Genomic DNA, 13,641 nt, shown 5'->3' with positions numbered 1-13,641 from the left:
TAACTGGATATCGTAAGAAGTCTTACAACACCAGGTTAAAGTCCAACACGTTTGTTTCAAACACGAGCTTTCGGAGCACTGCTCCTTCCTCAGGTGAATGATGTAACTGGATATCAGTAACTCTCCACAATGATTCACACTGGAATATAACTAACTGGATATCAGTAACTCTCCACAATGATTGACACTGGAATATAACTAACTGGATATCAGGAACTCTCCGCAATGATTCGCACTGGAATATAACTAACTGGATATCGTAAGAAGTCTTACAACACCAGGTTAAAGTCCAACTGGTTTGTTTCAAACACGAGCTTTCGGAGCACTGCTCCTTCCTCAGGTGCATGATGTAACTGGATATCAGTAACTCTCTACAATGATTTACACTGGAATATATCTAACGGTACATCAGTAACTCCCCACAATGATTCACACGGAATATAACTAACTGGATATCAGTAACTCTCCACAATGATTCACACTGGAATATAACTAACTGGACATCAGTAACTCTCCACAATGATTCACACTGGAATATAACTAACTGGATATCAGGAACTCTTCACAATGATTCACACTAGAATATAACTAACTGGACATCAGTAACTCCCCACACTGGAGTATAACTAACAGGATATCAGAATTCACACTGGAGTATAACTAACAGGATATCAGTAACTCTCCACAATGATTCAAACTGGAATATAACTAACAGGATATCAGTAACCCTCCACAATGAATAACACTGGAATATAACTAACTGGATATCAGTAACCCTCCACAATGAATAACACTGGAATATAACTAACTGGATATCAGTAACTCTCCACAATGATTCACATGGAATATAACTAACTGGATATCAGTAACTCTCCACAATAATTCACACTGGAATATAACTAACTGGATATCAGGAACTCTTCACAATGATTGACACTGGAATATAACTAACTGCATATCAGTAACTCCTCACAATGATTCACACAGGACTATAACTAACTGGATATCAGTAACTCTCCACAATTATTCACACGGAATGTAACTAACTGGATATCGTAAGAAGTCTTACAACACCAGGTTAAAGTCCAACACGTTTGTTTCAAACACGAGCTTTCGGAGCACTGCTCCTTCCTCAGGTGAATGATGTAACTGGATATCAGTAACTCTCCACAATGATTCACACTGGAATATAACTAACTGGATATCAGTAACTCTCCACAATGATTGACACTGGAATATAACTAACTGGATATCAGGAACTCTCCGCAATGATTCGCACTGGAATATAACTAACTGGATATCGTAAGAAGTCTTACAACACCAGGTTAAAGTCCAACTGGTTTGTTTCAAACACGAGCTTTCGGAGCACTGCTCCTTCCTCAGGTGCATGATGTAACTGGATATCAGTAACTCTCTACAATGATTTACACTGGAATATATCTAACGGTATATCAGTAACTCCCCACAATGATTCACACGGAATATAACTAACTGGATATCAGTAACTCTCCACAATGATTCACATTGGAATATAACTAACTGGAGATCAGTAACTCCCCACAATGATACACTCTGGAATATAACTAACTGGAGATCAGTAACTCTTCACAATGATTCACACTGGAATATAACTAACTGGACATCAGTAACTCTCCACAATGATTCACACTGGAATATAACTAACTGGATATCAGGAACTCTTCACAATGATTCACACTAGAATATAACTAACTGGACATCAGTAACTCCCCACAATGATTCACACTGGAGTATAACTAACAGGATATCAGAATTCACACTGGAGTATAACTAACAGGATATCAGTAACTCTCCACAATGATTCAAACTGGAATATAACTAACAGGATATCAGTAACCCTCCACAATGAATAACACTGGAATATAACTAACTGGATATCAGTAACCCTCCACAATGAATAACACTGGAATATAACTAACTGGATATCAGTAACTCTCCACAATGATTCACATGGAATATAACTAACTGGATATCAGTAACTCTCCACAATAATTCACACTGGAATATAACTAACTGGATATCAGGAACTCTTCACAATGATTGACACTGGAATATAACTAACTGCATATCAGTAACTCCTCACAATGATTCACACAGGACTATAACTAACTGGATATCAGTAACTCTCCACAATGATTCACACTGGTATATAACTAACTGGATATCAGTAACTCTCCACAATTATTCACACGGAATGTAACTAACTGGATATCGTAAGAAGTCTTACAACACCAGGTTAAAGTCCAACACGTTTGTTTCAAACACGAGCTTTCGGAGCACTGCTCCTTCCTCAGGTGAATGATGTAACTGGATATCAGTAACTCTCCACAATGATTCACACTGGAATATAACTAACTGGATATCAGTAACTCTCCACAATGATTGACACTGGAATATAACTAACTGGATATCAGGAACTCTCCGCAATGATTCGCACTGGAATATAACTAACTGGATATCGTAAGAAGTCTTACAACACCAGGTTAAAGTCCAACTGGTTTGTTTCAAACACGAGCTTTCGGAGCACTGCTCCTTCCTCAGGTGCATGATGTAACTGGATATCAGTAACTCTCTACAATGATTTACACTGGAATATATCTAACGGTATATCAGTAACTCCCCACAATGATTCACACGGAATATAACTAACTGGATATCAGTAACTCTCCACAATGATTCACATTGGAATATAACTAACTGGAGATCAGTAACTCCCCACAATGATACACTCTGGAATATAACTAACTGGAGATCAGTAACTCTTCACAATGATTCACACTGGAATATAACTAACTGGACATCAGTAACTCTCCACAATGATTCACACTGGAATATAACTAACTGGATATCAGGAACTCTTCACAATGATTCACACTAGAATATAACTAACTGGACATCAGTAACTCTCCACAATGATTCACACTGGAATATAACTAACTGGATATCAGCAACTCTCCACTATGATACACACTGGAATATAACTAACAGGATATCAGAATTCACACTGGAGTATAACTAACAGGATATCAGTAACTCTCCACAATGATTCAAACTGGAATATAAGGGGCCTCACGGTAGCATGGTGGTTAGCATCAATGCTTCACAGCTCCAGGGTCCCAGGTTCGATTCCCAGCTGGGTCACTGTCTGTGTGGAGTCTGCACGTCCTCCCCGTGTGTGCGTGGGTTTCCTCCGGGTGCTCCGGTTTCCTCCCACCGCCCAAAGATGTGCGGGTTAGGTGGATTGGCCATGCTAAATTGCCCGTAGTGTAAGGTTAATGGGGGGATTGTTGGGTTACGGGTATACGGGTTAAGTGGGTTTAAAAAGTAGGGTGATCATTGTTCGGCACAACATCGAGGGCCGAAGGGCCTGTTCTGTGCTGTACTGTTCTATGTTCTATGTTCTATAACTAACTGGATATCAGTAACCCTCCACAATGAATAACACTGGAATATAACTAACTGGATATCAGTAACCCTCCACAATGAATAACACTGGAATATAACTAACTGGATATCAGTAACTCTCCACAATGATTCACATGGAATATAACTAACTGGATATCAGTAACTCTCCACAATGATTCACACTGGAATATAACTAACTGGATATCAGTAACTCTCCACAATGATTCACACTGGAATATAACTACCGTATATCCTCGCGTATCATGCGACTTCTGAAAACCTAAATTGTAACCTAAATTTGGGGGGGTCGCATGATACGCGAGATCCAAAATTTGCGGGTGTGAAGTGCTGGCCAAGATTAGGCTGTTCGGCTGTTAAGCAGACCGTATCCATTTACGGTAAGTCAAATAGTACCCAGTAGTTAATGAAACTATTATATTTAATTTTGGACATAATGAAATATAAAACAGGAATACATATGTAGGTTAATTAACATTTAATAAAATAAAAACACTATTAAAACAAACTATTACATGTAAACTAAAATCCTTCAAATTCGCTTTCATTGTTATCAGTGTCATCATCAAATAAAGCTTGGAATTCTTCTTCATCGAGGCAGTCGTCATACTGATCATCTTCCAGGTCTTCAATATTTTCATCCTCTTCTCCTGCATCTTCGAATAAAGCATCATCTTCACTTCCATCCAAAGCATTTGCTATTCCACATTTTTTAAATGCTTTAACAATCAAATCTCCATCTATCTCAGCCCATGCTTCTTTTACCCACAAACACAGTAGAGGCAAATCCGGAGCCTTCATATTCCCTCCCTTCGTAAATGATTTTGCTCCTTCCATCATCCAGTCATTCCATTTCTTTCTTATATTGTCTTTAAATGGCTTATTAGTGGATACGAAAAGTGGCTGAACGACACTAGTCAAGCCAGCTGGAACGATTGCTATATCGGTGTTCGATTCGCGAACAGCTTTCACAACAGAATCCACTCGATGTGACCTAAACATATCCCACACAAGTAAACTTTTTTGGCGTCGTAAACAACCTGCTCTTGATTCCCAAACTCTCTTCAGCCAAATCTTGCAGCCATTATCGTTCATCCATCCTTTTTCATGGACATGGACAATGATACAATTTGGAAGTTTTAGTTTGGGCATTAATTTCCGTTTAAAGATAACCATTGGAGGAAGTTTCGTCCCATCTGCCATACACGTTAGTACAACCGTAAAATGTGTCTTTTCATGCCCTGTAGTTTTAATAAAAATACTTTTCTCGCTGACTTTATTAACGGTTGAGTTTGATGGCATATCAAAATTCACGGGTGTCTCATCCATGTTTCCAATGCACGATAACTTATAGCTGTTAGCTTTGCGATGTTTGATTACAAATGTTTGAAAACTAGTCACTTTTTCTTCTAATTCTTTTGGGAGTTTCTGTGCAATTTTTGTTTTTCGTCTTAACACAAAGTCATGTCTTTTCATGAACCGCGTACACCATCCGGGACTTGCAGTAAACACACGAATGCCCATTTTTCTTAAAGCATAAAGTCTTATTTTAGATCGTGTTATAATATAACCATTTTCTCGATTTTCGGACACCCACTTTGATACTTTATCTTCTAACTGCGGCCAATGACATTTCGACCCGCGATTTGCGCATTTATAGGAAGGAGTTTCCTTCAATTTTTCTTTTTGTTTTCTCCAGTTTCGGACACAGCTTTCTTCGACACCAAACAGCTTTGCAGCTTTAACGTTGTTGCTTTGTTCCGCTTCGGCAACAACTTGCAACTTCAATTTGGCAGTATATTTCTTCGCAGATCTTTTCTCCATAGTGGCTAAGGGTAGAATGTATTCGATCGTTGTTATGTGTTACGGTACTTATTACGTGTTAGGTAACTGTTTATTATCGTGATTAGAAACAGCAAAACAGCTGTTTCTCATTCGGTTGTTTACGGCGGAAAGCCTAGCCTAGTGTCATTTGGTATCTCAAAAAAGTGACTCGCATGATACATAAGATATATGATAAAATCATGCTTTGGGGATGAAAATTTAGGGGTCGCATGATACGCGAGATCGCAGGATACGCGAGTATATACGGTAACTGGATATCAGTAACTCTCCGCAATGATTTATTGCATGTCTGTCTTATGAGGAAACTTTTCAACTTTGAGGTGTTACTGGGATGTTAATGGTGTACTAAATTTATAATTCCTGGCGAACAACCCCTCTAGCCTGGAAAAACTAATGTCATATTTGTGACATGTCAGATATCTGCAGTCTGATCAATTGAATCAATTTTAACACATTTTCAAAGTTTCACGATGATTCACACTAGAATATAACTAACTGGATATCAGTAACTCTCCACAGTGATTCACAGTGGAAAAATAACTAACTGGATATCAGTAACTCCCCACAATGATACACACTGGAATATAACTAACTGGTATTAAGGATCTCTCTGTAATTATTGACACTGAAATATAATTAACTGGATATCAGTAACTCTCCACAATGATTCACACTGGAATATAACTAACTGGAGATCAGTAATTCCCACAATGATTCTCACTGGAATATAACTAACTGGATATCAGTAACTCTCCACAATGATTCACACTGGAATATAATTAACTGGATATCAGTAACTCTCCGCAATGATTCACACTGGAATATAACTAACTGGATACCAGTAACTCTCCACAATGATTCACACTGGAATATAACTAACTGGATATCAGTAACTCTCCACAATGATTCACACTGGAATATAACTAACTGGATATCAGTAACTCTCCGCAATGATTCACACTGGAATATAACTAACTGGATATCAGTAACTCTCCGCAATGATTTATTGCATGTCTGTCTTTTGAGGAAAACGTCCACTTTGAAGTGTTACTGGGATGTTTTTTTTAAAATTTAGATTACCCAATTATTTTTTCCAATTAAGGGGCAATTTAGTGTGGCCAATCCACCTACTCAGCACATTTTTGGGTTGTGGGGGCGAAGCCCACGCAGACACGGGGAGAATGGGCAAACTCCACACGGACAGTGACCCAGAGCGGGGATCGAAACTGGGACCTCAGCGCTGTGAGGCAGCTGTGCTAACCACTAGGCCACCGTGCTGCCCTGTTACTGGGATGTTAATGGTGCGATAAATTTATAATTCCTGGCGAACAACCCCTCGAGCCTGGAGAAACTAATGTCATATTTGTGACATGTCAGATATCTGCAGTCTGATCAATTGAACCGATATTAATACATTTTCAAAGTTTCACGATGATTCACACTGGAATATAACTAACTGGATATCAGTAACTCCCCACAATGATTCACACTGGAATATAACTAACTGGATATCAGTAACTCTCCACAATGATTCACACTAGAATATAACTTACTGTGTTTCAGTAACTCTCCACAATGATTCACACTGGAATATAACTAACTGGATATCAGTAACTCTCCACAATGATTCATACGGAATATAACTAACAGGATATCAGTAACTCTCCACTATGATTCACACTGGAATATAACTAACTGGCTATCAGAACTCTCCACAATGATTCACACTGGAATATAACTAACTGGATATCAGTAACTCCCCAAAATGATTCACACTGGAATATAATTAACTGGATATCAGTAACTCCCCACAATGATTCACACTGGAATATAACTAACTGGATATCAGTAACTCTCCACAATGATTCACACTGGAATATAACTAACTGGATAACAGTAACTCTCCACAATGATTCACACTGGAGTATAACTAACTAGAGATCAGTAACTCTCAACAATGATTCACACTGGAATATAACTAACTGGATATCAGTAACTCTCCACAATGATTCACACTGGAATATAACTAACTGGATATCAGTAACTCTCCACAATGATTCACACTGGAATATAACTAACTGGATATCAGTAACTCTCCACAATGATTCACACTGGAATATAACTAACTGGATATCAGTAACTCTCCACAATGACTCACACTGAAATATAACTAACTGGATATCACGAACTCTGCACAATGATTCACACTGGAATATAACTAACTGGATATCAGTAACTCTCCACTATGATTCACACTGGAATATAACTAACTGGATATCAGTAACTCCCCACAATGACTCACACTGAAATATAACTAACTGGATATCACGAACTCTGCACAATGATTCACACTGGAATATAACTAACTGGATATCAGTAACTCTCCACTATGATTCACACTGGAATATAACTAATTGGATATCAGTAACTCCCCACAATGATTCACACTGAAATACAGTAGTCCCCCGTTATACCGCGCTCCGCAATACACGGCGGGGGGGCTTATGGACCCCAACTGTCAGCTTCCCTCTCTGGATCAAAGTGAGCCGGCCGCTAAAATTGACACTGCCGGCTGATTGGAGGGAGATTCAGTGAGAGAGGAGCAGCGTTCCTGGTAAGTTTCTGTGGGTTTCCTAATATGAACTAAGGGAACTAGGTGGTGGGTTATGCAGATTCTATTCATATAGTTCAAGGACCAGGAGAAATTGATGCTGTCAGTTTATTATAGCAATCAAACCTGCAGCCACTGCTGCATATTGGCTCTGCAACTTTTTTTTTGGACCGGAAGCATTGGATAAAACCTTCGATCAGAGTTCTGATAAGAACTTACTTTAGTTGACTGCAGAATGATTACATTATGCTACCATAAGTTAAATATAAGTTAAAGTAAGAAAGTAGCACTTCTAAATTTATTTAAAAATCTATGCATGCGCTTCCCATTGTGAGTCTACGGGGGTCTGATCTCTCCCCCCTCCCCCCGTAGACTCACAATGGGAAGCGCATGCATAGATTTTTAAATAAATTTAGAAGTGCTACTTTCTTACATTAACTTATATTTAACTTATGGTAGCATAATGTAATAATTCTGCAGTCAACTAAAGTAAGTTCTTATCAGAACTCTGATCGAAGGTTTTATCCAATGCTTCCGGTCCAAAAAAAAAGTTGCAGAGCCAATAAGCCCCCCATCGTGGATATCCGTGGCTCGGGTGCAATGCGGGTGGCTGTCTTGGACCCCAACACCCGCGTTATAACGGGGGACTACTGTATAACTAACTGGATATCAGGAACTCTCCACAATGATTCACACTGGAATATAACTAACTGGATATCAGTAACTCCCCACAATGATTCCACTGGAATATAACTAACTAGAGATCAGTAACTCTCCACAATGATTCACACTGGAATATAACTAACTGGATAACAGTAACTCTCCACAATGATTCACACTGGAGTATAACTAACTAGAGATCAGTAACTCTCAACAATGATTCACACTGGAATATAACTAACTGGATATCAGTAACTCTCCACAATGATTCACACTGGAATATAACTAACTGGATAACAGTAACTCTCCACAATGATTCACACTGGAGTATAACTAACTAGAGATCAGTAACTCTCAACAATGATTCACACTGGAATATAACTAACTAGATATCAGTAACTCTCCACAATGATTCACACTGGAATATAACTAACTGGATATCAGTAACTCTCCACTATGATTCACACTGGAGTATAACTAACTAGAGATCAGTAACTCTCAACAATGATTTACACTGGAATATAACTAACTGGATATCAGTAACTCCCCACAATGATTCACACTGGACTATAACTAACTAGAGATCAGTAACTCTCCACAATGATTCACATTGGAATATAACTAACTAGATATCAGTAACTCTCAACAATGATTCACACTGGAATATAACTAACTAGATATCAGTAACTCTCAACAATGATTCATACTGGAATATAACTAACTGGATATCAGTAACTCTCCACAATGATTCACACTGGAATATAACTAACTGGATATCAGTAACTCTCCACAATGATTCACACTGGAATATAACTAACTGGATATCAGTAACTCTGCACAATGATTCACACTGGAATATAACTAACTAGATATCAGTAACTCTCAACAATGATTCACACTGGAATATAACTAACTCTCAACAATGATTCATACTGGAATATAACTAACTGGACATCAGTAACTCTCCACAATGATTCACACTGGAATATAACTAACTGGATATCAGTAACTCTGCACAATGATTCACACTGGAATATAACTAACTGGATAACAGTAACTCTCCACAATGATTCACACTGGCGTATAACTAACTAGAGATCAGTAACTCTCAACAATGATTCACACTGGAATATAACTAACTGGACATCAGTAACTCTCCACAATTATTCACACTGGAATATAACTAACTGGATATCAGTAACTCTCCACAATGATTCACACTGGAATATAATTAACTGGATATCAGTAACTCCCCACAATGATTCACACTGGAATATAACTAACTGGATATCAGTAACTCTCCACAATGATTCACACTGGAATATAATTAACTGGATATCAGTAACTCCCCACAATGATTCACACTGGACTATAACTAACTGTATATCAGTAACTCTCCACAATGATTCACACTGGAATATAACTGGAATATAAGACCCACAACAGCATTGCCGTAACTAATTGGCCCTAAAATGCAATCACATAACTGGAGAGATTGAATTGAAAAATTCACCAGCAAGATTCACTAGAGATGTTTTATTCATCTATGTTTGACCAAGTATGTTTAAAACTAGACTAGAAGACCAATGGATTAGTTTCCAAAACCATTGCTTGTGAATGTACCTCTGCCCGCTTCAGCATCTCCCATTTGTTGAGGATCTTCATGGCAAAAACCCTTTCAACGTTTTTTAACTTCACGACTGCAACCTGCAACAATGAAAAAAACAAGGTTGTACAAATTAATGAGCTAGTTACAAATAAACCAGATTATAAATATCCATGTTACAAACGCAAAAGATGAGAACTAGAATTGAGATAGCATTTTATCAATGATCAATGGCCTTCCCTTGAACAAAATATCAGAAGTGGGATCTTTGCTGAGAGTGTTCTGTACCATTCACAAATCTCAGATACTGAAGCAGCCGTGCCTGCATGCAGCAAAACCTAGACAGTATCCAGGCTTAGGCTGTTAAGTGCCAAGGAACATTCACGCCACACAAGTGCCAGGCGGTGAACATCTCCAACAGGAGAGGATCTAACCACCTACCCTTGACATTCAATGGCATTACCATCATGGTATCCCCACCATCAACATTCCGGGGGTTATCATTGATGAGAAACTGGATTGAGACAGCCATATAAATACCGTGGATACAAATTCAGGTCAGTGACTCACCTCCCGACTCCCCAAGGCCTATCCGCCATTTAGAAATCAGGAGTGTAGTGAAATACTCTTCACTTGCCTGGATAAATTCAGTTCCAACATCATTCAAAAAGCTCGACACTATCGAGGTCAAAGCACCTTGCTCAACCGGCACTTCATCCACCACCTTAAACACACTCTCCACCACCACCACCTTAAACACACTCTCCACCACCAAACCACAGTGGTAGCAGTGTGTGCCATCGCCAAGCTGCACTGCAGCAACTTACCAAGACTCCTCCAACAATGCTGCCCGAACCTGCGGCCTCTGCCACCTGGGCTAACAAAGCCACAAGGCACATGTGAACACCACCCGCAGCTCTGCCATGGGACATTACCACCTACAAGTTCTCTTCCAAGTCACTCACCATCCTGATTTGGAACTATATCACTGCTCCTTCACTGTCACTGGGTCAAAATTCTGGAACTCCCTTCCTAGCAGCGTCTTCACCACAAGCTCTGCAGTGTGTCAAGAAGGGCAAGGGCAATTAGGAAAACAGAAATTGGGGCAACAAAACCTGGAAAGCCGGCGATGCCCATGTTCCATGAACACTTCACAGGTAATTAATAACTTTTGAAGTGCAGTCATCATTGTGTAGGCAAATGCAGCATTATTGAAGGTGGGAATGTTGAGCAGGACGTCTGCACAACTGTCTGCTTTTCTTTGAATCGTGCTGTGGGGTCTTTTGCATCAAACTGAGGGAGCTGAAGGTTTCTATTTAATGCCTCATAGGAAAATGGCAACTCCAGCATTGCCTCTGTATTAAAGTGCAAAACTAGGTTATACCCTCAAGTTTCTTGAACCCACAAACTCAGATGCAAAATTACGAAGAAGAACCATTCATTAAGATATTTTATAAAGGTTCTACTTCAAGAACTTCACACTTAAGCAATGCACCTCTTCTCTTTCGCCCACTTCACCTACACAGGCTACTACTCCTCCACATATATATAGTAGGTTCTGCTTTTTCAATTGCTTCATGTTGGAAAACCTTCAAAAGCTGAACACCATATCGCATACTCCCACCTTGTTCCGAGGCCCAAACTAAATACCAGTTTCTCGGCATTTACCAGTGCATCTTCTTAAAAAGAAAATCCCATTACTTTTAAACTTCTCAAAATCAACATTAATTTCTACTTTATTCAAACCCAGATTTTACACTTGGTTTACATCATCAATCACCTACCAAACATTCAACAATCGGTATGAAGCCTTAACTTGTGTGTATCAATGAATGCTGTGTGATTTTCAAAGTGTGGATCGTGACCCGCGGGCGGGTATCAGGTGGGTCGCGATCTGCACTTTTCTGAACGCGGAAGTGTGCCGGATTCAGGCTCATGGGCACACTGTTCCATCCCTCAAAAACTCCAGTGAGAGAAAGAGACAGATAGAACTGTAAAAAAGGGGTGGGAAAATATCCAAGCAAATGATAATCGCTGAGCTCACTGACTTAGCCGTGAGCAGCGAATGTGTTGTGTTGGCTGTGCGCCGTCTCGTTCACTGCCCCTAGGCCCACTCCTGTCTTGTTGCAACTGCTCAATGTTGGGAATCAGTTCCTACCAGCAGAATCAATTCAACTGATGATTTACCTCAGCCCACACTGGCCGCTCAGTACTTTAAACAATCCCAAAAGTGGATCCCAGAAATATTCCAGAGTAACATAGCGGCCGAAACCTGCGCCTCTGGGGGCAGGTGCATGATTATTTGAAGGTTGCCCTCTGAACCTCATGATTATGACTAACTCTATTTTCATTTCATTTTTTTCATTTTTGGAATGGTGGCAGGAGGGATAATGTTTTGAGCACTGAACCATAACATACACAAATATTCAAACATGTAACATTCAGAACTTATGTTGCATATTAAGGATTGACAGTTAACCATCGAATCAAATGTATTTGATTCTAACACAAACCAATTAGGACGACATAGAGATGTAGCTAGATGGCTCAAGATTAATAAGATTTCCTTTAAACATGATGGTCCGTACGGCCATCTTTATTCCGGGATCATCCTATACTTTGACCTAACTATTCGCTTGGTAGTGTGGATGAGCAGAGAGATCTTGGTGTCCATGTACATAGATCCCTGAAAGTGGCCACCCAGGTTGATAGGGTTGTTAAGAAGGCGTACGGTGTGTTAGCTTTTATTGGTAGAGGAATTGAGTTTCGGAGCCATGAGGTCAAGTTGCAGCTGTACAAAACTCTGGTGCGGCCGCATTTGGAGTATCGCGTGCAGTTCTGGTCACCATATTATAGGAAGGATGTGGAAGCATTGGAAAGGGTGCAGAGGAGATTTACCAGGATGTTGTCTGGTATGGAGGGAAGATCTTATGAGGAAAGGCTGAGGGACTTAAGGCTGTTTTCGTTAGAGAGATGGTGAGGAGGTGACTTAATTGAGGCATACAAGATGATCAGAGGATTAGATAGGGTGGACAGTGAGCGCCTTTTTCCTCGGATGGTGATGGCTAGCACATAGCTTTAAATTGAGGGGAGATAGATATAGGACAGATGTCAGAGGTAGGTTCTTTACTTAGAGAGTAGCAAGGGTGTGGAATGCCCTGCCTGCAACAGTAGTGGACCCGGCAACATCAAGGGCATTTAAATGGTCATTGGATAAACATATGGATGATAAGGGAATAGTGTAGATGGGCATTAGAGTGGTTTCACAGGTCGGTACAACATAGAGGGCCGAAGGGCTTGTACTGCGCAGTAATGTTCTATGTTCCATAAGAGAAGATACGTTTTTAAAAAGTATTAATTTGCAAACATTTCAAAACCTTTCATGATTTTTCTGATATCCGAGAGTTCGGTCTTACACCTTTCACAAAATATATCCTCCTTTTGCTTCTCACAATTG

The 13,641-nt window shown here is 39.6% G+C and overlaps 1 protein-coding gene across 1 annotated transcript in view; it reads right to left on the bottom strand.

The window, feature by feature from the left end:
• LOC119967001 (serine/threonine-protein kinase MRCK alpha-like) overlaps positions 1–13,641 on the bottom strand; it is a 331,001-nt gene that overhangs the window by 33,768 nt on the left and 283,592 nt on the right. Inside the window, exon 3 of the mRNA XM_038798988.1 lies at positions 10,202–10,285. Coding sequence (XP_038654916.1) covers positions 10,202–10,285 — 84 coding nt within the window. The remainder of the gene's footprint in view (positions 1–10,201; positions 10,286–13,641) is intronic.

The sequence above is a fragment of the Scyliorhinus canicula genome, chromosome 6, assembly GCF_902713615.1.
Source record: "Scyliorhinus canicula chromosome 6, sScyCan1.1, whole genome shotgun sequence".
NCBI lineage: Eukaryota > Metazoa > Chordata > Chondrichthyes > Carcharhiniformes > Scyliorhinidae > Scyliorhinus > Scyliorhinus canicula.
Note: the sequence above shows the minus strand (reverse complement) of the source record. Positions and strands in the feature narration are given on the sequence as shown.